The sequence below is a fragment of the Triticum aestivum genome, chromosome 5A (genome assembly GCF_018294505.1).
Source record: "Triticum aestivum cultivar Chinese Spring chromosome 5A, IWGSC CS RefSeq v2.1, whole genome shotgun sequence".
Taxonomy (NCBI): Eukaryota; Viridiplantae; Streptophyta; class Magnoliopsida; order Poales; family Poaceae; genus Triticum; species Triticum aestivum.
Window position 1 is genome coordinate 229,690,669 of NC_057806.1, and position 25,027 is coordinate 229,715,695.

General features: G+C 45.8%; 1 protein-coding gene across 1 annotated transcript; it reads right to left on the reverse strand.

Moving 5' to 3' along the window:
* Positions 1-17,138: 17,138 nt before the first annotated feature.
* On the reverse strand, positions 17,139-24,584 carry LOC123102849 (DEAD-box ATP-dependent RNA helicase 5). Its single transcript, XM_044524282.1, has 12 exons — positions 24,011-24,584; positions 23,792-23,916; positions 22,724-22,831; positions 22,493-22,573; positions 21,422-21,500; positions 20,451-20,536; positions 20,254-20,378; positions 19,562-19,630; positions 19,385-19,478; positions 18,455-18,619; positions 18,136-18,228; positions 17,139-17,440 (listed from the first exon to the last, which is right to left on the reverse strand). Exons 1-12 carry the CDS (start codon positions 24,498-24,500, stop codon positions 17,348-17,350), a joined length of 1,608 nt encoding a protein of 535 aa, XP_044380217.1. The 5' UTR covers positions 24,501-24,584; the 3' UTR covers positions 17,139-17,347.
* Positions 24,585-25,027: the final 443 nt, after the last annotated feature.

A 25,027-nucleotide genomic window follows, 5' to 3' on the forward strand; every position in this document is an offset into this window, starting at 1 on the left:
GGTTTGTTGGGTCTCGCTCTTCCTCTTGAAGAAATACACCCACGTGTACCTTGAGTAGTCATCCACAATCACCAAGCAATACTTCCTACCTCCAAGACTATCGAAGGATGGAGGCCCAAAGAGATCCATGTGAAGGAGCTCCAAAGGCCTCTTCGAATAAATGATAGTCGTGGGAGGGTGAGCCTTCTCATGTAGCTTTCCTTCGATACAGGCACTGCAAGCACGATCTTTAGCAAAACTAACATTCGTTAGTCCACGGACATGGTCCCCCTTGAGGAGACTTTGCAAAGATCTCATATTGACATGGGCTAAACGGCGATGCCAAAGCCATCCCACATCAACTTTAGCCATTAGGCATGTCGCGGTCTTAGTGGGTCGCTCCGAAAAGTTAATCACATATAGACCGTTCTCGACATGCCCAACAAAGGCTACTTTAAGAGTCTTGCTCCACAAGAGGGCCACGGTATCGATATCAAAGAAAGTGGCAAAGCCCATGATTGCAAGTTGACGAACGGAAAGTAAATTGTATGCAAGGGACTCAACAAGCATGACCTTCTCGATCGTGAGATCATGAGAGATGACCACCTTGCCAAGTCCCAATACCTTAGAAGATGAGGCGTCACCCCACTCGACATTGGTGGGCATAGATGGAACCTTGTGCACGTCCACCACCAAGTCCTTGCTTCCGGTCATATGATTTGTAGCTCCGCTATCGAGCAACCATGATCCCCCACCGGAAGCAAACACCTACAAGAGATCAATGCTTGGTTTTAGGTACCCATTTTGTAATGGGTCCTTTGATGTTAGTAACAAGGGTTTTTGGAACCCAAATAGACCATTCAATGTATTCATGAGGAGAACCAACAAATTTGGCATAAACATGCCCATCACTAGCACGGCATAACACATAAGAAGGATTAAAATCGCCGGCTTTGTTGGGAGGGGTGACATTGCCCTTCTTGACATTGTTCTTCTTCTTCTCCTCGGAGGCACTCTCTCCCTCCTTCACAAAGGTTTGCATGAGAGGAGGAGGTCGTTTGGTCTTGTCATTCTTCTTCTTGTTCTTGGAGTCGGGCACGTACCCAACCCCTTCCTTGGCCACAACTCCCTTTTGGTTGATCAAGAGATCGTTGAGGTTCTTCTTGCCTTGTATGCAAGTCGCAAGACCTCTCTCAAGTTGCCCCTTTAGCTTAGCGTTCTCCTCAACGAGATGCACATGCTCACAACACGGGTTAGTAGCATTTGCATTATCAATTAACATCATACGAGGGAAAGTGGCTTTTTCCTTGGTTAGCTTTACTTGAAGTTGATCATGAGACTCTTTGAGGCTAGCATGAGCACCCTTCAAGACCTTGTGAGCCTTGTCAAGTAGATCAAACTCCTCTTTGAGTCTAGCAAGATCAACCTCAAGTTCGGCCTTCTCGGAGTTTAGCACATGAGAAACTATGAGGACATGATCATAATCTTTCTTTAACTTAGCATGATCAACGTTGTGTGACTCCTCAAGAGCCAAACGAAGACCACGCTCTTCCTCAAGAGCATTGGAAAGATCCGAAATCTCATCGGCATAGTCACGACTATGCCCTTCCATCTTAGTGATGGTGTCTTCGTGAGCCTCGATCATGTCATTGGCTTCACCAAGTTGTTCCAAGAGAGCAACAAAGTGCTTCTTGGATTTTCCCTTGAGTTTGCCCATAAAGGCCTCAAACTCGTTAGCCTCCACATTAGCTCCCTCAAGTTCATTAATGCTATCCGTCGGAGAAGGATGATTAATGATGGTAGTTTTGATATTGGGGGTTACCTTGTTGGTGGCTTTAGCCATGAGGCACTTGGCGGTGATGCTCTCATTGGGTGAGTCGAAGAGAGACACCCGTGAAGTCGTCGCAATGGCAACGGAGGCCATGGCAACCGACTCATCATCTTCATCATCGTCATCATCCTCATTGTACTCTTCTTGTACAACCAATGCCTTGGGAGGAGTCTTCTTGGTGAAGTTGTTCTTGTTGGGGAACGACTTGGCCTTGTCCTTTCGGATGAGCTTGCCACCATTGTCTTCCCTCTTCTCATACGGGCATTCCGCAACAAAATGACTCACGTTGCCGCAATTGTAGCAAGTCCTTACACGTTGCTTGCCCCTCGTGCCGCTCGAGTTGTTTTTGCTAAAGTTTGGCCTCGAGTTTTTCTTGCTCCAAAATTGCCTTGAAGCAAGTGCCATGTGTTCATGATATGCATACTTCATATCTTCGGGGTTGCTCTCCTCTTCTTCCTCTTCTTCTTCTTCAACGGTGAGCTTGGCCTTCAATGCAAGGTTAGGCTTCTTTGCCCGTTGAGAACGGAGCACCGCATTGTCGGCGGTCTTGTCCAAAATGTTCATGGCCACAAACTCATCCAACACTTCGCTTGAGGTCAAAGTGTGGAAGTCCGGTCTTTGACGAATGACGGAGGACATGGCCTTGTGGTAGGGCATCATTGCCTTGAGGAATTTGCGCTTGATCCAATTGTCATCCGTGTCCTTGCTCCCGTGATCTCGTAGTGAGACCGCGAGTTTGGTTACTCTCCGATAAAGCTCATGAGGTTCTTCATCTTCTTTCATAGCAAACTCATCGGCCTCATCTTGCACCACTTCATAGTTGGAGCGTTGAATGCTTGCGCTTCCCCGGTAGAGAGAGACAACACAATGCCATGCATCTTTGGCCAAGGAGAAGGGACGAAGATGAGGTAGGTCTTCGGGTGGAATTGCATCTTGAATGATAAAGAGAGCATTCTCATTGAACTGATTATCCGCGGCTTCTCGAGGAGTGAAGTTGCTTGGATCATGCGGATAAAAACCTTGTTCAATGATTCTCCAAAGGTTAGTGTTCACATGATTTAAATGACGTTTAAAGTGGTAAACCCAAGAATCAAAGTCCTCATTTTTCACAATCTTAGGGGGAGGACCGGCATGATTCAAATGAGTAGAAGGAACCGGTCCACCATAAACAAGTGGTGGTTCCACATGAGCAAAGATGCCGGTGCCATTTTTACCACTAGAAGATGGAGCCTTTTCACTACTAGCTTCCCCCTTGTCGGGGATAGCATCCGTCACCTTGTTGGTAGGATCACCCACTTTCAACGGTGCGGTGTAAAGTTTAAGCCCCTCAAGAAATTTAGTAAACATGCTTTCAACCTCGGTCGTCATGGAGGTCTTCAATGTCTCTAAGGCCACATTGAATTCCTCACGAGAGACCGAGGTTCCCCCATCGCCCGTGGACGAGATCGGATTCACACCAGAGTGTTCCTCCACACCGTCTACGGTATCAACCATACTCTTTGGACGGTAAAGTCCTTAATAAAGAGACGAGGCTCTGATACCAATTGAAAGGATCGATATGGTTGACTAGAGGGGGTGAATAGGCAACTACCAATTTTTAACTTTTCTTTATCAAATTAAACTTTGCATCAAAGTAGGTTGTCTAGATGTGCAACTAGGTGAGTAACCTATATGATGCAATACCAACAAGCAAGAAAGAGAAGTAACACTAAAGAGCTTGCACAAGTAAAGGTAAGAGATAACCAAGAGTGGATCCGATGAAGACGAGGATGTGTTACCGAAGTTCCTTCCCTTTGAGGGGAAGTACGTCTCCGTTGGAGCGGTGTGGAGGCACGATGCTCCCCAAGAAGACACTAGGGCCACCGTATTCTCCTCACGCCCTCACACAATGCGAGATGTCGTGATTCCACTATTGGTGCCCTCAAAGGCGGCGACCGAACCTTTACAAACAAGGTTGGGGCAATCTCCAAAACTTAATCGGAGGCTCCCAACAAAACCACGAAGCTTCACCACAATGGACTATGGCTCCATGGTGACCTCAACCGTCTAGGGTGCTCAAACACCCAAGAGTAACAAGATCCGCTAGGGATGAGTGGGGGAATCGAAAATCCCTTGGTGGAAGTGTAGATCGGGGCCTTCTCAACCACTCCCGAGCAAATCAACAAGTTTGATTGGCTAGAGAGATAGATCGGGCGAAAATGGAGCTTGGAGCATTTAATGGAGCTTGAGCAATAAATGGAGCTTGGGGGAGGAAGACGTAGGTCAAAGAGAAGAAGGGGACTCCCTTTTATAGTGGGGGCAACAATCCAACCCTTCGGCTGTATTACCGCTGGTAGTGCGGTACTACCGCTAGGGCACAGAAGAGAGAGAGAGAGAGAGAATCTCTCCAAAGAGGCTGAGGATGAGGCGGAGGTGCCAGGCACCCCAGCGGTACTATTGCTGTGGAGCCACGAGCGGTACTACCGCTGTAGAGCGGTACTGCCGCTTGTGGCTCCTCAGCGGTACTACCGCTGGGTTGCGCGGTACTACCGCTTGGACCCAGACAGGACAAGGAAGAGAGGAGAGATCTCTACAATGGAATGGAAAAGCTCGGAGGGTGAGAAGCTGATGTGTACGTGTTGATTCCACCCATGCAATACCCCAGTGGACCCCCTCTTGATAGTATGGTGCCCTCTACGCAACTAGTCCACCGAGAAAGAAACGAAAGAGCTACACCATCTTGAAATACACTCCGAGGGGAAGAAAACATCTTGTGCCAGGGGAGAATCTGTGAATTATTCAAATCACAAGATTAGTCCGCAAACATGTTGTCATCAATCACCAAAACTACCTTGAGAGAGATATGCCGTAACAACTGGCAGCGAGCTCGAGGAGGGCACGTGGTAGCCGGAATAGGCAACGAACGCCGACGATCCAAAGGTTGAAGACGAAGGGCGTGGCGGCATCCGGCAGCGACAGGGCCTCCCAGCACCAGCTGAGGCCACCGGTCGATGAAGAAGGCGAGGGAGGAGCTCTACGGCATGATGGCTCGGCTCGGAGGCGACGGGGACCGCGAGGACGATGGCGCGCGGCGGCAAAGGCGTTCGGGCGGTGGCTCTGAGAAGGAGGCGAGGCGACGCAGCGAGCGGGGAGAGAGGATAGGGACCGGCGCGAGTGGGGGCGGCAGGGCAAGTGGGAGGGGAGAGGGGAGCCCAAGGCGTCGGGGCTTTATCCTCTCCCGGCAAGGCCTGCGAGGTGGTTGGACAATGATGGACGCGCTCTGTCCCGCTCGGTCGGAGGAGCAGTGCGCAGGGAAGGAGACGACCAGGGGGAATGGGGGGAGTGGGCCGGCCTGCTGGAGTGGGTTAGGTGGGCCGGCCCAGGTGGGTTCGGTCCAGGGAGGAGTTTGCTCTCTCTCTCTCTCTCCTTTTTTGTATTTCTTTTTTTTAACTTTCAACTTTAGCTATTTTAGGCCATTTAGACACATTGGAAAAAAGTTGGTTCACCACCAGTATTACCAGAAGAATAATATCCACATGATGAACATTTTAGTTTTCATGTTTGAGCAATTTTGAAATTCACCTAGAATTTGAATTTGAATTCAACTGGAATTTGAAAGAACAAGAGACAATAATGATCAGGCACATGTTTAGCAAAAAGATTAGCTTAACCCCAGGGGTTACTGTAGCATCATTACACCGGGGTGTTACAACTCTCCTCCTCTAAAAGAAATTATCATCCCAAGAATTAAGAGGTAGAAGGGAACAGGTCGGGGTATTCGGCCCGGAGGTTATCTTCGCACTCCAAAGTGGCTTCATCTTTAGAATGATTTGACCATTGCACCTTGAGGAACTTGGTAACCTTCTGGTGTGTTCGACGTTCAGCTTCTTCAAGAATGCAGATCGGATGCTCCTTGTATGTGAGATCATCTTGAACTTCAATCAATTCTAGATCCACTTCACATTCCGGATCCTTGAAGCATCGACGAAGTTGCGACACATGAAAGACATCATGGACGTGAGAGAACTGAGGTGGCAACTCCAATTGATAAGCCACCAGTCCAAAACGGCCGAGGATGCGGAAGGGACCAATGTAGCGCGGAGCTAGCTTGCCCTTGACTCTGAACCGATGAGTGCCTCTCAAAGGAGTGACACGCAGATAAGCTTGTTCACCAGGTTGATAAGTTGAACCCCAGTGTTTCTGGTCATAGTTGCTCTTCTGACGGGACTGGGCCGCCTTGAGATTATCCCGGACAATGCGAACCTGCTCTTCAGCTTGTTGAATAATGTCTGGACCAATGAGCATCCGTTCCCTAGTTTTTGACCAATTCAGAGGGGTTCGGCACTTGCGTCCATAAAGCACTTCAAAGGATGCCATCTTCAAGCTGGCTTGATAACTGTTGTTATAAGAGAACTCCGCATAAGGGAGAGATTCTTCCCACTTCTTGCCGAAAGAAATAACACAAGCCCGAAGCATGTCTTCAAGAATTTGATTGACTCGCTCGACTTGGCCTTGGGATTGGGGATGATAAGCAGTGCTCCAGGTAATATGAGTTCTCATTGCCTCTTGGAAACTATCCCAGAACTTAGAAGTGAAAATACTGCCGCGGTCTGAACTGATCTCCTTCAGAATGCTGTGGAGTGACACAATTCTGGAGATATACAAGTTTGCTAATTGACTAGCAGTGATAGTCTCCTTGACTGGCAGAAAGTGAGCAGCCTTTGAGAATTGGTCGATGACGACAAAGTTAGCATCATTACCTTTCTGAGACTTGGGAAGGTCTGTGACGAAGTCCATCTGAATCTTATCCCACTTCCATTCAGGAATCGAAAGCGGTTGTAGAAGTCCAGCCGGTTTCTGATGTTCTGCTTTGACGCGACGACAAATGTCACATTCTTCAATATATCGAGCAATGTCTTGCTTCATATTAGACCACCAGTACTTCTGACGGATGTCTAGATACATCTTGGTACTTCCCGGGTGAATAGAGAGAGGGGTGTCATGCACTTCTCTCATCACCTTCTCTGTCATAAGCTCAAATCGGGGTACGACAATGCGATCTCTGATGTATAAGGTCCCATCTTCAGCAAGCGAGAAATCTCGGGATTTCTCTAAGGCAAGATCATTTTTCATCAAATCCACGTGAGCATCTTTGGCTTGAGCAGACTTAATTGCTTTCAGCAGAGTTGGTTCCAGGACAAGGTTATTCAGAGAACCTTGTGGAACTAGTTGAAGGTTCATCTTGCATAGCTCTTCATAAAGGCGGGGTTGAGCTTTGAAGACCATGTGATTGTTGCAATAAGACTTACGGCTTAGGGCATCGGCCATTACATTAGCCTTACCAGGGGTATAGGATATACCGCAGTTGTAGTCAGCAATAGCTTCCATCCATCGCTGCTGACGGAGGTTCAGATCTGGCTGAGTAAACAGGTACTTCAGACTCTAATGATCGGTGAAGATCTCGCAACGATTACCGAGAAGGTACTGTCGCCATAGCTTCAGTGCATAGATAACCGCAGCAAGCTCAAGGTCATGAACTGGGTAGTTCTCTTCATGAGAACGCACTTGATGAGAGGCATAAGCAATCACTCTGCGCTCTTGCATTAGGACACAGCCTAATCCTTGACGTGAAGCATCGCAATAGATGACAAAGTCCTTGCGAGAACTAGGGGAGCAAGCACTGGGGCAGATATCAGCTTGTCTTTGAGTGCCTGGAAACTTTCCTGACATTTGTCTGTCCAATCGAACTTAACGCCTTTGTGAAGCAGATTGGTCAGTGGCTTGGCAATCTTGGAGAAGTTCTCGACAAAGCGACGACAATAGCTGGCAAGACCGAGAAAGCTTCTGACTTTCTTGACAGTCTTCGGAGGGGTCCAGTCAAGAATAGCCTGAACGCGCTGGGTTGACGGCAATACCATCCTTGGAGATGACATGCCCAAGGTAGGTGACTTCAGGTAACCAAAATTTGCACTTGGAATACTTGGCATAAAGTTGATGTTCTCGAAGCTTCTCTAGAACAAGTCGGAGATGTTCAGCATGTTCTTCTTTGTTCTTCGAATATACCAGGATATCATCCAGATAGACTACGACGAACTTGTCGAGGTAATCCATGAATATGTAGTTCATTAGATGAGAGAATGTGGCTGGAGCAATGGTCAAGCCAAAAGACATGACGGTGTACTCGTAAGAACCATAACGAGTGACGAATGCGATCTTTGGAATATCCTCTTCACGAACACAAATCTGGTGGTAACCCAACCTCAAGTAGAGTTTAGAGAATATCGATGAACCAGCCAGTTGATCATACAGATCATTGATCCGAGGAAGGGGATATTTGTTCTGAATTGTAGCTTGGTTGATAGGACGATAGTCTTGGACCAAATGGTTCGTTCCATCCTTCTTCTTCACAAAGAGAGAAGGTGCTCCCCAAGCTGAGGAACTTGGACGAATGAAACCACTACAAAGAGATTTGTCGATTTCCTCCTTAAGTTCAAGGAGTTCGTGAGGCGGCATCTTGTAGGGTCGTTTGGCAATAGGAACGGTGCCTGGTTTCAAGTCGATGACGAACTCGACAGCCCGAGTAGGAGGTATTCCTAGAAGTTCTTCTGGAAAGACATCTAGGAAGTCGCGAACAACTGGAATCTTTTCAATTCCCTCAAGAGGTGCTGCATTCAACGCATTCAAGACATAAAGTCATGCTTCAGCGTTTTGAACAAGTTGAGCATGGTAGCTTACTATCTCATCGGAAGGATGTAGGAGGTGAACGACCTTGGTGGCTCAAACGATAGAAGCAGTATGCGCTTTCAACCATTCCATTCCCAGAATGAGGTCAATATTGGAAGACTCCAGAATAATGGGGGAAACAAGAAATTCCAACCCTTCAATCTCAACGGGAACGTCGCGACCAATCATGATAGTTTGACATCGGCCTGCAGGGGTGCGTACCACAATCGGAGTGTTCATGGGCTCGCATCGAATGTCGTGTGCATATGCAAAACTTTCTGACATGAATGAATGTGATGCTCCTGAGTCAAATAAAACAGATGCTGGTACTGAATTAACGAGAAGAGTACCCATCACAGTGGCAGGTTGGTCTTGAGCTTCATTCAGATCAACATGATTAGCTTGACCACGACCATATGGTCTGGCATTGTTGTTGTGGGGCTGGTTGTTACGGCCAGTTGAAGGCAAAGCCAGGTGGTTCTGATTCTGAGGGCAGTTCCTGGAATGATGGCCCGGAAGGCCACACTTGAAGCACATACCATCATTGGGATTGTGAGCAGAAGCTTGGGGTGGTACAGCCCGAAGGGGCTGCCTCTGCGGTGGAGGAGGCAGATGAGGTGCGGCATAGGACTGTCTTAGTGCAGGTGCAGTTGGACGATACATGTTGTGGGGAATCCATATCCGACGCTTTTACGCTGACGGGCCCAAAGATGAGCTAGCATCACGGCTGCGCCTAAGGGATCCCTGGTGTTCCTGAAGACCAGTCTCAACCTGAATAGCCTTGTTCACCAAGGTGGCGAAGTCGGCAAAGTCATGAGCGAGCAGTGCTAGCTTAATATCAGGGTGAAGTCCATCACGGAACTTTTCTTGCCTATGAGCATCAGTTGTAATGTCTTCTTCAGCATAACGAGACAAGTCCAGAAATTCCCGCTGATAAGCATCTACAGTATTGTTGCCTTGGGTGAGTTGCGGAAATCTCACTTCTTCCTGTCCATGATTTCCTGAGGAATGAAGCGAGCACGGAAGGCAGCTTGGAAATCCAGCCAAGTGATGACCGTTCCAGTAGGCAGGGTATGCCTGTGGTTGTCCCACCATTGAGCAGCGGGACCCTTCAAAAAGAAAGATGCAAAGGTGACATAGCTAGCAGGGGCCACACTAGCAGACTCCATTTCATATGTGATGTCGCGGAGCCAGTCATCAGCATCAAGGGGTTGAGTTGAGCTGCGGTTAATAGTTGGGTTGAGACGTATGAAGTCCTGCAGAGTTTCTGGGGTTGGCTGTTGATTCATGTTCGGACGAGGAAACTGAGCCATCATTCCCTCCATGAACTGGCGGTTTAGCTCAAATTGTTGCATCATTCCAGCAAAGAATTCGGGCGGTGGTGGATCGTTAGCACCACAGCCACGACCAGTAGGTCTAACCATCCTGCTAACAAGTAACAGGGGGTAGTTCAGCATTGAGCATTTGCAAAAACAAGGATCATTCATGATGAAACATGCATAATGAAAGAGGTACGATGGATAACACTTCGTTGTCATCACAACGGTGTGTGTACTATCCAGAACACTATTCTAAGGAAAACTATGGCTTATCCAGCTTTGGGGTGGATATGGTCACGGGATCCTAATGTTAGAGTTAGTAAAACCATTTAACCCAAATAGAACAGAGATCAGAGTCCTAGAGTATAGACGAGGAATAAAAGATCCTAATACCACCCAAATGGCGACGTGGGCCCGTAAGACACACGGCCATGTTAGTAAAAGTTTTTGTAGTGACTAGACTCAACTTCGGCCAAGGAGTTGGAAAGGGGGCTACCTATAGGCAGTCGGCTCTGATACCAACTTGTGACGCCCTCGATTCAACCGTACACTAATCATACACGCAAATGTGTACGATCAAGATCAAGGACTCACGGGAAGATATCACAACACAACTCTAGACACAAATCAAAATAATACAAGCTTTATATTACAAGCCAAGGGCCTCGAGGGCTCGAATACATAAGCTTGAATACACAAGAGTCAGTGGAAGCAACAATATCTGAGTATAGACATAAGTTAAACAAGTTTTTCCTTAAGAAGGCTAGCACAAAAGAAACATTGATCGAAAAGGCAAGGCCTCCTGCCTGGGAGCCTCCGAACTACTCCAAGTCGTTAGCGGCCGTCACGTAGTAGTTGGCATCCTCTGGGTAGTAGTAGTCATCAGTGGCGTCGTCTGGCTCCTGGGCTCCATCATCTGGTCGCAACAATCGGGCATGGGGAAAAGAAGTAGCAAAGCAACCATGAGTACTCATCCAATGTACTCGCAAGACTCACATCAGATCTAAACTAAGTATGCATCTGTATCAAAGGAAAGGGTTGTATCTGTCGGCTAAACTACAGAATGCTAGAAGGGAAGGGGAAAGCCTAGCCTATCGAAGAACTAGCATCTCCAAGCATCTTGCAGCATATAGAAGAGTATAGATCAACATAATGTGAGTAGTAGTGTTATCAACCTCGGCCAGAGATCCTTTCTCGACTCCCTGCGAGAAATCAATCCCAGAGCCATACTATCCAGTTATCATCTCATATCCAAGTCTCATCACAATCCATTCCTCATCACAAGTATCCAGTTCTAGTTGTATCGATCAGGATACAACTCCAAGTGTCCGTTACCGTAGGATAGGCTATCGATAGATGTTTTCTTCCCTGCATGGGTGCACCAACTTACCCACCACGCTCGATTAACTCCGGCCGGACACACTTTCCTAGGTCATGCCCGGCCTCGACCAAACAATACGCCGCAACCCGACCTAGGCTTAATAGAGAGGCTAGCACGCCGGACTAAACCTATGCCCCCAGGGGTCATGGTCCATCTCCCCGGGAACTCCTGCATGTTGCGTATACGGCCGGTGAGCAGACCTAGCTACCTCCTTCAACAAGGCAGGAGCTTACCCAGTCCAACCCAGCGCGCGCCGCTCAGTCGCGAACGTCTATTAAGCTTTGGCTGATGTATACGATGCAGAATGCCCATACTATGCCCACGTGATGGTTAGTGCTATCAGGCCAGAGGCCCCTCGGATCAAATATCCAACCCGTAGTGGATTAGGAGCATGCGGTAATGAGCAGAGACTCACGATCGATGTGACCCCGTCGCCCCATCTCGAGTACTTGCGGCAAGGGCTAAGAATGCCCGGCCACGCCTCGTAAGTATCTCGCGGGCACCTTCCAGGTCAACCCGACTCCACATCACTCGCAATTAAGCTCGCGCGGGTACCACTCAGGGTCGAGCCGTCTTTAGTAACATGGTTCAGTGCAAAGTCATAGTAACCATAGTAACTGTGTGTCTAACACCAAGGGGAAAACCCGAGGAATCACCCCCGGTGATGTCCACTCGATGTTTTCATCAAGGTGAACGTAAGAGGATCCACCCTCGAGGTTCACGTTTGATGGGTTGCATGACAGAGCCGTAACGGAAGTGGTTAAGGAGGAAATCACCCTCGATGACCTCGATTGTAAAGCTACACTACGGAGATCTCATCAGGAGTGATGTAAGAGGTTCCACCCTCGGCACTCGATGGTAACTCTGCAGAGTCGTACAACTAGGGGGGGTGATGTGCGGTGTCGGGGCCTGGACGTCGATCACGTTGATCGAGTCATCAAACATAAATCGGGGCAACTGGGACAAGGTGGGGGTCACTGATGGATCACTAACCATCCTATACTAAGCAGTTTAGGATAAGCAGGTAAGGTATGAAAGCAGGTAACAACAACAGGCTATGCATCAGAGTAGGATCATGCAGAAAGCAGTAGCAGTTCTAATGCAAGCATGAGAGGGAAAGAAATGGGCGATATCGGAATGCTCAAGGGGGGGGGGGTTTGCTTGCCTGGTTGCTCAGACAAGAAGAAGAGGTCGTCGGTGACGTAGTCGAACACAGCGGCATCATCGGTCTCGGGGTCTACCGAAGAGAAGAGGGGGAAGAAATAGTAAATACAGAGCAATCAAAGCATCACAAGGCAAAACATGACAACGGGCAGAGCTAGGGTTGCCCTAACATAGTACTACACGTTGCAGACGGAGGAGATAAACATCTGAGGATGAATTCCCGGCGTTAGGCGGATTCCAGACAGATGAAAGAGAGGGGACGGTTCCATGTTCAGCATGCTAGGGGCATGTGACAGGTGATTGGACCGTGCATTTGGATTCGTTGGATTTTTCTGAGCAACTTTCATGTAGAAAACATTTTCATCCGAGTTACAGTTTAATTTCTATGAATTTCTAAAGATTTTCCTATTTTCTGGATTTATTTTATTTACAGAAAAAGATATACGATGTCAGCATGATGTCATAGTGACATCAGCAGGTCAACAGACGGCTGACCAGGTCAAACCTAACATGTAGGACCCACCTGTCATAGACGGTGGGTTAAACAGAGTTCAAACTAATCTAAATTTAGTTAGTAAAACTACTGGGCCCACCTGTCAGTGTCTAATTAAGCTAATTAACTTATTTAAAAAAAATCCTTTAGTTATTTAGTGGAGGTGGGGCCCATTTGTCAGCAGCTGGGCTGTTCCAGTCAGCAGAGCTGACCGGTCAACAAGTTAAGGCGGGGCCAGCGGGGACCACCGGTCAGTGACCCAGCGGGTGGCCCCAGAGTGGCCACATCAGCGGGCCGGTGCCTGAGTGGCTCCGGCGACCAAGGCAACGGCGGCGCCCCGCCAGAGTTGGCTGAAGCCGCGCTACAGGGGGCCTTCGGACCTGCGGCTCGGACCTAAGGGTGCGGCCCGGCGCCGCGCACACGATGGTGACGACGACCGGCGTCGGGGACGACCGGAGCATCGCCGGCGTCGAGGTTTGCGGACGCCGGAGTTGGGCGAGGATGGAGTCGGCGACAGGGGGCATGAACGGAGGCGCGGGTGGGCTCTTTCGAACGCCGGGTCGACGCCGCGTCAAGTGGTGGTAAAAGGCAACGCTGGGGAGGCCGGAGCTGGCCGGAGCAGCGACGGGGAGCGGTGGTGGCGCTCGGGCCCCGTTCGAATCGCAGCGGGAGCAGCCTAGGCATGCGGTTGGGGCTGCGGCTCGGTGTTGTGCGCGCCCTGGAGGGCGCCAGTGACTCGCGCGTGGGGTGCGGGAGCGCGCATGGCGCGCGGACGGTGACCATGGCAGGCGGCGGAGGTCGGCAACGCGGTGGAGCGGCTACTGCTAGGCAGAGGGACAGGGGAGAGCGAGGAGAGGAGGAAGAGCTCACAGTAGAGCCGTAGGGACTGGCAGCGAGCTTGAGGAGGGCGTGTGGTAGCCGGAATCGACGACGAACGCCGACGATCCGAAGGTTGAAGACGAAGGGCGTGGCGGCGTCCGGCAGCGACAGGGCCTCCCAGCACCAGCTGAGGGCACCGGTCGATGAAGAAGGCAAGGGCAGAGCTCTACGGCATGATGGCTCGGCTCGGAGGCGACGGGGACTGCGAGGACGACGGCGCGCGGCGGTAGAGGCATTCGGGCGGTGGCTCTGAGAAGGAGGCGAGGCGACGGAGCGAGCAAGGAGAGAGGATAGGGACCGGCGCGAGTGGGGGCGGCAGGGCAAGTGGGAGGGGAGAGGGGAGCCCGAGGCGTCGGGGCTTTATCCTCTCCCGGCGAGGCCGGCGAGGTGGTTGGACGGCGACGGACGCGCTCTATCCCGCTCGGTCGGAGGAGTAGTGCGCGGGAAAGGAGGCGACGAGGGGGAATGGGGGGAAGTGGGCCGGCCTGCCGGAGTGGGTTAGGTGGGCCGGCCCAGGTGGGTTCGGTCCACGGAGGAGTTTGCTCTCTCCCTCTCTCTCTCCTTTTTTTATTTCTTTTTTTAACTTTCAGCTTTAGCTATTTTAGGCCATTTAGACACATTGGAAAAAAGTTGGTTCACCACCAATATTACCAGAAGAATAATATCCACATGATGAACATTTTAGTTTTCATGTTTGAGCAATTTTGAAATTCATCTAGAATTTGAATTTGAATTCAACTGGAATTTGAAAGAACAAGAGACAATAATGATCAGGCACATGTTTAGCAAAAAGATTAGCTTAACCCCGGGGGTTACTGTAGCATCATTACACCGGGGTGTTACACCATTCCAGCCTAAAAAGGATTGGGCTACCTTGCTGCACCTATTATTACTATTGCTACTTTTTAGTTGCTACAAATTATCTTGCCATCAAACTATTTGTTACCGACAATTTCAGTGCCTGCAGAAATTACCTTGTTGAAAACCGCTTGTCATTTTCCTTCTGCTCCTCATTGGGTTCGACACTCTTACTTATTGAAAGGACTACGATTGATCCCCTATACTTGTGGGTCATCAATGTGCAAGTTGTTGCATCCAATATTGGCTGCTAGGTAAAATCCATTACAAATAGCTATCATCTCTGCCGCATCCACTGACACCACATGCGGTATAAACCAAGCAGTCGCGGCAATAAACTTGACATGCTCATCTCGTGTTATCGCTCCTATACCTGCAGTCATGGTCTCCACGCTGAAGGATGCATCAACGTTAATATTGACCACTCCTCTCATTGGCTTGTGCCACATATGATCACGTTTTACCACTGGCTGGTTTGGTGTTAGTGAGCGAATGAAATTTGTTGCTAGAACTTTTATTGATATTAAAGTTTGGTTCGGCTGTTAGATCGTCTCCCCCTTGACCATTTGCCGCCTCTGCCACCAAATATACCAGCTCCCAACAATAGTCAACTCTGCCATAGATAGATTACTTACAGTATCATGTTGATCCATGAGAGAAGACATGGTGAATGATACCGACCGGTCCTCTAGTACAACTTTCTGAATTTCTTCCTTTGGTCCCAGCTCACTCCACATATTCATCGCTCTTTCACAATTAAACAAGCAATGTTGTGCATCTTCAAAACCTATATGGCCTATCGAACATTGCCTCGTGACAGGTATATGACGTCCTGCTAGGGTACCATAGCATGGTAAAACTCCTTTGATCACCTTCCACAGAAAGTGCTTGACCTTACCAGGGATTCGAAGCTCCCAAACGCGCTTCATATTTCATTTGGCTGGCTTCCTTGTGCGGTATTCTGGTTCCAGTTGCAGCCAAATTGATGCTGAAATTCTATATGATTTGCAGACGCACAGTAAATTCTCCAGAAGGGTTATAATCCCATGATACAAAATCTTCCATCACCTGCACACGAAGAGGGATTTGTAGGATCCTGTGAACATCAACTGGCCAAAAAACAGTCCGAATTAGGTTCTCATCCCATTGACCAGTGTACGGGAGCATAGTTGCTCCCCTTGGAGTTACAGTTTTCCTTGATTTGCTAGAAGGAACCCAAGGATCATGCCAGCTGTTGATTTGTGAGCCCGTACCCACACGCCAAATACATCCTCACTTAAAAGTTTGTATGCGTGAAACAACACTTGCCAAGTAAACGAAGAACCCTTCTTGGGGCCAGCCATGAGAATATTTCTGCCTAGATAGTATTTTGCACTTATAACTTTTGCACAAAAAGATTCAGGATTCTGGAGTAAACACCAACGCTGTTTTGCTAGTACAGCAAGATTAAAACTGTGAAGGTCTCTAAACCCCAAGCCACCTTTACTCTTCGGGGTGCATAATCTCCACCATGCAAACCAATGCATCTTCTTCTCCTCGATGTCCCCCCACCAAAACCCTGCAATCTCATCTGTTATTATGTTCTGTATGGTCTCGCGAAGTTTAAATACTGACAAAGCATAATCTCCACAGTCTTCAGCAATATTTCTTTTCCTTGCATTGAAAGTACCTTTTCTTTCCAGCCTTTAATTCTCTGACAAACTCTATCAATAAGATGCTGAAAACATTCACTCTTGTCCACCCCTACCATAGTAGGGAGACAAAGATACTTATCCGTTAAGGCATCAGTAAAAATGTCCAGATTTCAACATACATCCTCTCTAACATGCACACTTGTATTCGGGTTGAAAAAGATACTAGATTTAGGTGTACTTAGACATTGCCCAGAACTTTCACAATAAACATCCACAACTCTCCTCAGCATGTTTGCATTTTGAACATTTGCTTTCATAAGAATTAGCAAGTCGTCTGCAAAGAGGAAATGAGATATCGATGGTGCATCTCAACAAACTCAAAAGCCTTCCAATCCGCCCACATCTTCATGAGCTAATAAGCTAGATGATCTCTCTGTGCAAATCAAAAACAGATAGATAGATAGGGGATCTCCCTATCTTAATCCTCGTGTGGGTATAACTTCAGCCGTTTTATTTTCATTAAATCTTATTCTGCATGTAACCGAAGAGACACATTGCATTATCATCTCTACCCAAAGCAGGTGGAATCCCACTTCAAAATCATTTGTTTGAGAAACCCCCATTCTACCCGATCATACGCCTTCATCATGTCCAACTTAATGCAAATCACACATCGTTTATCCTCCAATTTGCGGTATGTCATTGGAGATGCTCTTAGTAGTACTGATGTAATTGAGTAGAAATAAACTTGAAGCGTTGGAGATGCCCTTAGTACTGATAATGAAGTTAAGTGGAAATGCGAATGGATCTTCACGATTTTACTTAAGTATTATATTTCTGACACGTGAACAAATTTATATGCTGATAATAGTGCAGCAATTCCAAGGAAACAAACAAGTGCACCACGGAATCACTAGCTTGTGACATAATAGGCTGCCGATACTGTTTTGGTACATTTCAAGCTTTACTGTTTTTTCTTCACTTCCAAAAAGAACATAGAAACCACCCTCAGGAAAACAAGTAAAGGATTGACCTAGATCTAAATGATACTACGGTATCGGATGAATTTTCTACTGTTGTATGACCAACACCAGCAAAGCAAGTTAGTTACTCCTCGTCTGAATCACCGAATGTGATCTTTGTTGATTTAGGAGCATCTGCTGTGATTTCCTTGAAGTGGGAACCATAGATCTTTGATTCCTGCCCAAGAATAATTAAGACATTATGTAAGGTCATTCATGACAGACTGCATCCTCAATTTAAAACACTGCAGCAAATCTTAGAACAGACAGGCTTAACAATACAGCCTCCTTGAAGTAATTTATCATGAATGCTTACGATATGACCTTACAAATGCACTTTTGATCATCAGGTGATATGTTCCAACATCAAGAGAGATTTTCACAGTTTTCCCAGGTGTTCGATATTTTACAATCACAATTCAAATTTTAATGATAGAAAATTAAAGAAATTAGAAACTACTTGGAACGCATTCAGACGTAAAGTTCAACCCAGATAGGCCAGTAAAAGATAACAAAACCAACAGAACCTTTTAGTAATATAAGAATCTTATATACTAACATCAGAAAATATGCAACATTATGAAAATTATGCATTAGTATCACATTTCAGTTAGTTATTAACCCACCCATAATTTCATATACAATTTCCCCCATGAAAAACATATCAGACAAAGCATGCTGATGTACCAGGTGGACAATCAACCATATCGGCAAACATCTTACCAACTTACCATATGGTATTATTGAAACCAGAGGCCATATATGGTATTATCAGACAAAGCATCTGTCCATACCATGTGTGTTCTTCGTATGCTTAAAATATAACTTCTAAAAGGAAAATATGAGATGTAAAGTTTCCAGCTAGCCACAAACCTTTTTCTTCACATGTGTGCCAAATTTCGTAAGGGCTGGAGGAACAACCTGATCAGCCTCCCGTAAAACATTGACAAGCTCACCAGCAAGTCCCTGTATATGAGATTAAAACAGCAACATTACATGAGGAGTAACTTAACACTTTCAAGGTTTCTCCGTCTCTAGTCTATACTCCCTCCGTTCCAAAATAGATGACTCAATTTTGTACTAATTTTAATAGAAAGTTGGGTCATCTATTTTGGAACGGAGGGAGTACATGAGTAACTTATAACACTTTCAAGGTTTCTCTGTCTCTAGTCTATACATGATCTCAAGTTACCTTGTCCGCTTGAGTGAAGAATGTATGTGCAACACCTTTCTTGCCTGCACGACCTGTCCTTCCAATCCTGTGTACATAATCCTCCGTGGTCAAAGGAAAACTATAATTGATGACAACTTCAACATCAGGAATGTCAAGTCCTCGTGAAGCCACATCCGTCGCAATCTGCAATAATTACAATGTAGTAACACTGACTTGGTGAAACAAGAAAGCCATATAAAAAGTAATATATTGAACTAAAACCACGACAAGAATTATGGAACGGAGGGAGTACTATATAACAAACAAGGGCAGTGGATAATGTCCAATGGTACCCTATTTCCAACATAAATATATTCATCCAAAACATTCTAATATATAGATTATGTCTCATTTTTATGTTCACATTTTAACTTTCATGAAAATCTTAACATTCTTATGGGCTGTGAAAGAAAACGAGCCCAAGCACTCCTCTTTCTTGTTCTTTTAATGTAGACTACAAACTAACAAAAAAATCAAAAGAATTTGAGCAAACATGATTCACTCTAGTATCATGCTAGATTTTTTTTTAACTTCACGAATTTTCTACAATCATTGATTTTCACCATCTGCGCTTGGGCGCAGAAAATCCATGTCCCAGCAAACATGCTGACAAATCATAGGATGAAAACCAAAATAAAGGATAAAATGCTGAGACTTAATATCGTGATTCTGCCATACCGCCAGAACGGTTATTATATTTGATAAGCAATTCTCATAATTATATTGGTTAAGTTCATAAGGTTAATCTTTTGAAAGACATTGATAAATAGTTGAAGATATCAACAAACTCCACAGAAGATTTCTTCAAGGTTCAACCTCAGATTGCAAAATAAGGAAGAGGTCATGTTTAAATGCTAGCCTACAAGCGAACTATTCAGGAGTACATGAAAAGTCAGAGAATAAGCATACCATTAAAGGACATTTTCCTTCTTTAAATAAAGATAAGGCTTTTGTTCTATCATGCTGAGCCTTGTCTCCATGGACAGAAACAGCTTTCCACCCCCTTCAGAATAAACATATATAGATTAAACTAAAGAAGAGGAAATATGTAATAGAAGTATTGACTTGCAGACAAAAAAATGGTACCTTTTATTAAGCATTGCTTCTACTCGCCCAGCTTCTTTCTTGTACAACACAAAAACTAAAACCCGGTTGCTGTTGCATCAAACACAGGAAGTGCAATTTTCTCAGACCCATATTAACAGTTCAGGCCAAAAAAAGGACTTACAGGTAAAGTGTTATATATACTGAAAATTCAAGTTTGTGTGAAGCAATATTATTATACTCGACAGATTATCAAATAATACTAAAACTAAATATCGCATATATCCTGAGTCGTAGCATACTGCTGTTCTGAGAAGTTAGCCACAAGAAAAGATTGCTAGAGAGGAGACTAGGACAGCAATGTTTGGAAGCAGTAGAAATTGGGAAGATAAGAGAACAGGGAAGTATGGATCCGCCAATTGTACTTGACTGCCTGCAAGATCTAAGGGGAGAAGGGTGGGGATATATGCTAGCCTCCAGACCTATGATGGCAATGTACAGGAAGAAAGGTCAAACAATAGATTGATGCGAATCGTGGAATCATTTCTTTGCCAAACTAGGAATCTGAAGTTGAAAATCTGAGAGGGGGATAGGTGGGCTAAATAGTTCTATGATTTCAAGCTGAGTAGCTGACCACCAATGTTTCTATTTAATGACCTTCTCTAAATTGTTGCAGCTTTCATCAGTCTTGCTAATCGCAACCAGCAGCATGTGAAATTTGTACAGCAATATACCTCTGTGCTCGATGATACTTGTCGAGCAAAGCAACTAATCTTGAATCCCGTGCTCTATCATCCAATACTTCAACAATTTGCATCACATCATGATTAGCTGCGAGATCTTCCGATCCAACAACAACCTACGATAAGGTGTCACAAGGTCAGCAACAAGCAATCAGGTATCATGAAAGGTGAAAACAGAGAAACATTACCTTTATTGGATTCGGATCCATAAACTCTTGAGCTAGCTGGTGGACAGCAAAAGGCCATGTTGCACTGAACATAACCATCTGACGCACTACATTAAGACATTGTATATTTATGGATCATATAGAAAAGAAAAGTTGTAGGGCCATTGATACAGAGACATCCAGAGAAAAAAACGGTATCAGTAAGCTGCTAAAGTATAGGCATTGATAAGCAGTAAACGGTATGAATAGCCATGGCAATTCATTGACTCTTGAATGCAGTCCATGTAGAAGGTCAAAGTACCGACCTATTGCTTCCACACAATACAATCATCACAATTTCTACATCATACTAAACACAGCATGCTTAAACTTCATAGACAGCTTAAGTTTACAGCCGAGGGTAAAATGGTAGCAAGCTTATATATCCAGCAAAAAAACACAGGTGCAGGTGCATATCTCTAGTTATTTTGTCATCCCTCTTGCGCCAATGTATGTCAACTTTTTGGCATACATGCGCTCAATACCAAACAGATAGTACTGACATAGTATGGAAAGATAACTGCTAGAAGCTACTAGCTCTCACCCAGGACTCTCCGTTTCTGAAGAGACGTATTTCACAAATGGGATTCTGTCTTGATGTGCTTCATACACACGTACACAAAAGAGCCACTACTTAGTAGGAAGCTTTATTAGATATCCATACTGCGCAACCTTGTGTTACAAGGAGGACTCTTGGTCCTTTTATAGAGTTACAGACCAACCCTACTAGCTGTCTATTGGTTGGCATTCTTAAGCATGACCAACTTTACAGCTAATGGTCAACTTGTACTTGCTTCTACTACTCTTTCTTACCAATATGCAATTATCCATAACCTGGACTAGAAACATAATTGTGACAATGTTAATACTAACAATATCAATGATAGAACAGACCCTGCAGTTCCTGGCCCTACCCGCCCACACATACAAACACACATGGGATAGAGACTAACCCGATGATGTTTGGCTTAAAATCGCCCTGACCTCAGGTTCAAAACCCATATCCAGCATCCGATCTGCTTCATCAAGAACCTACAAGATACAAACATGTCTTAATGGGATACTTGTGAAACTCAATTCAACAATAGAGACAAAATTTAATGCAAGGATGGATGAACTAATGGTAAGCATAATATTGGCAGTAATCCCAAGAAACGCTGCAGGTGACTGCACTGCTGCCATATGCTGATTCATTATGAAACTTTTCATCATGACCACCCTGTGTTTAATTCTAGTCATTGCTGGTTAATTACATCCAAAAGAGAGAAGGGTGTAGGAAGGGGAAGTGCCTTCAGTTATTTTGTTCATACTAATTTGAGTTGTATCACCAACAGTATTTTTACAATTATGAATTGGGCAACCAGATGGTTTTAAAGAGTATGAGCAAACCTGGAAGTTCAAGCTATGTAAATAACTAAATCAGTTTGTTAAGAATTAAGAATTATGTAAATAACTATTATCATTCTACCACCAACGTTTCTTTTTTCAGAATTATGAGTTGGGCACCCACATGGTGCTATGAGTATGAGAAAACCTGGAAGTTCAAGTTATGTAAATAACTAAACCAATTTGTTAAGACTATGATCAGTGACAACAGCATGATATGGTTAGGTAAAAAGAAAGTTAAAGCTATGGAAATAATTTAAGCATTTTATGTCATACATAGTTATTTTACCAATGACCTATCACTCAACTATCCATGTATGGAGATTTGATTAAACCACGTGAACGTTTTCACGTACAAATGTTCAACAAAACAAGCAACCGTATGCTACAATGCTACTGGAGTCCAATCATGCACTTACTTTTCTTGCTAAGTGTATCCTGTATTCAAGATCTTAATATAATGCAATATACTTTCTGTTAACAGGTATGAGCCTTCTAAAAGAATACTAGAGCACAAACTCCACAACAAACATAAAATATCACACGATGATGTTCAAGTTACGTCCGTATAAGAAAAATTATTTTGCAAATCACAACCACAAATAACAGAAGAACTAACAGAAATACAGTCAACTTACCACAAAAGAAACCTCGTTAAGACGACAAACACCCATTTCAATGAGGTCTTTCATACGACCAGGAGTTCCTATGACTATTTCCTGGTAGAACAGTAACAAAATAAGCGAATGGAAGGCCAGACAACGAAAAAAATCATAAGGCTAACTCTTTGATAGGAAAAACTTCAAATCACGATATGATGAAACAATCAGTAGGGTGAGCAAGAAAAAATCGAGTTTGTGTTATCTTACAACTCCAGATTTAAGGGAAGATATTTGGGGTCCTTTTGATGTTCCACCATAGAGGCACACTGAATTTATCCCGCATGGCGCACCAGCTTCAGTAAGTACATCTGCGATCTAACACAGTAATAAAGCTTAAGTCATTTCAGTATATTTAATTCTAAAGAGACAAGTTCTTATGATAAGAATATGGCAATATCCCAGTTAGCAAAGCCTATCTATGACCGTGAAACGGTAGACAAAGGTTAAAACATGATTATGCCATTCCCTTTAAGCTGCTCAGATAAGATTCAAGAGATAGAATAGCAAGTGGGGTCAAATTGGAAAGAACTGAAAATCATAGATACGGAAAACTGCACATAAGAGTTGACAATGGCACATGCTTAGGGCATGTACAATGCATAGCCTCAAGGTGATGCCTCGCATGCCATGTAGGATCGGATATGACGTAAAGTAGGTTCGGATAGGGAAGCGGGATCCTCTTCAGGAGGCGGGTGCTTGAAGAGAAAAAGTGTGGTCCGGTGACAAAAGCTGAAAAGGTTGGAGTAAAAAGTAGAGATGCATGTGTATTAGAGTCTTTATTTTCTATTTCTTAATAAGGCCCACTAGTGGTAGCTTGCATTGGGGAGAAAAAATAAATGTAGATGCCTCAAATTACTTTTTGGCATGGGGCATATGTATCCATATGCCACCATTGTACATGCCCTTAAGCACTTCAGAAACACTGCTCCTACCAACCATTCAATATTAATGATTCTTAAAAAGTGGCAGTGGGGGTAAGTAAAAGTGTGTACAAAAAACTCCAAAAAAAATATGCTACTGACAATGTAAGTGTCATCCTCATAAATAATTATGCCAAAACAATGCCAAATCAGGGAAGCCACAAAGATACAGCTTTAACTGAAACACTTCAATGAAGAAACATAGAAAATGCGCAGAGCATCACACGCTAGCTGTATCACGTGTCGTTATTGTTGACGCCAGTAGCTCTAATTTACTGCCACAGCAGATGAATAGCATCTACCCAAACATTGAAAATGACATTGACAGCACAATGAACATGTGGTACAGGTTTACCTGCTGAGCAAGCTCCCTTGTTGGAGCCAGCATGAGGCATCGCGGCAACCCCTTCTTGGCGCCTTTTTCACTCAGCTTCTTCCTGACGTGCATCAGCGCCGGCACACCAAACGCAATAGTCTTCCCTGGCATAGGGAAATTACAACGAACGCAACATATTAACACGGTGAAGAGATAGGATAACGAAACAGGAGCAGAAATTGCAGAATTGTACAGTACCAGATCCGGTGGCAGCGATGCCAATGAAATCGCGGCCATCGAGGAGATACGGCCAGGCTAGCGCCTGGATGGGTGACGGCCGGTCGAACCCCTTGCAGCAGTCGAGCACCTGGGTTGGCAGCGCCGCGGCGGCGAAGGAGTTGAGCGGCGCATACTTGGGGTCCGCGAACCCCTTCCCAGTCACCGCCACGCTCTTCTCCACGGCCCCTCCTTGGTCCGGTTCCTCTGTGGCCACCCCTCTCTTCTTGCTGCTCTTGGCCTCTTCTTCCGCCGCTGCCTCCTCGGCCTCTGCCGCTAGCTTCCGCTTCTTGTCCTTCTTGTTCTTTTTATCCTTCTTTCTCTTGTTGGATAGTTCCTCCTGTTCCGCCGCTACCTCCTCGGCCTCGGCCTCGGCCGCTGACTTCGGCTTCTTCTCCTTCTTCTTGCTCTTTTTATCCTTCTTTCTCTCGTTGGATGGTTCCTCCTGCGTAGAGCGGAGTTTGGGGTCCATGGCGGCGGCGGCGGCGGCGGTGTACGAGGGAAGAGCCGGGGTTCGTGGAAGAGAAAGGAAGGCCGGGGGGAGGTTGATTTTAGGGCACTACGTGAAAAATCATATTTATGGAAAGGGAGCGGCTGGATCTCATCTCAGTGTGCGTGCGTTGTGGGCTTCGCAATGTGGGCTGACATTGGGTTGCGTTCTGTGCGTTCAGCCTTCTGTCTGAGTTTATTTTTTCTTTTTTGCACATTTAAAAGGTAAAAGAGGCTAGCCAACTCCCCTTCGGAAGGCTCCCCCGATTGGGCCTTCATGGGCCGTCGGATCTGGCTCTCGGACACGTCTAAGCCGTTAGATCTTCAGAACGGTTAAACTCGATTTTCACCTCACGGTTGTTTTCGTTGGCCAATGACTGGTGGACTCGTCTCGCACGCTCCTTGGCTGGGTGAACTTTGTTCGTGTCCCCGAGGGATTTCCTTTGCCAATCCCCTCCGCCCGCGCGTCAAAACCCTAGCCGCCAGCCCTGCGCCCACTCCGCCTCGTTC

Bases quoted from the DNA above. Each gene is read 5' to 3' on its own strand.
- LOC123102849 (XM_044524282.1), bottom strand. From the start codon at position 24,500: ATGGACCCCAAACTCCGCTCTACGCAGGAGGAACCATCCAACGAGAGA. The intron at 22,832-23,791 runs GTAAACCTGTAC...TTACTGTGTTAG, and splicing joins CAAGGGAGCTTGCTCAGCAG to ATCGCAGATGTACTTACTGA. The intron at 21,501-22,492 runs GTAAGTTGACTG...TGTATCTTGTAG, and splicing joins TTAACGAGGTTTCTTTTGTG to GTTCTTGATGAAGCAGATCG.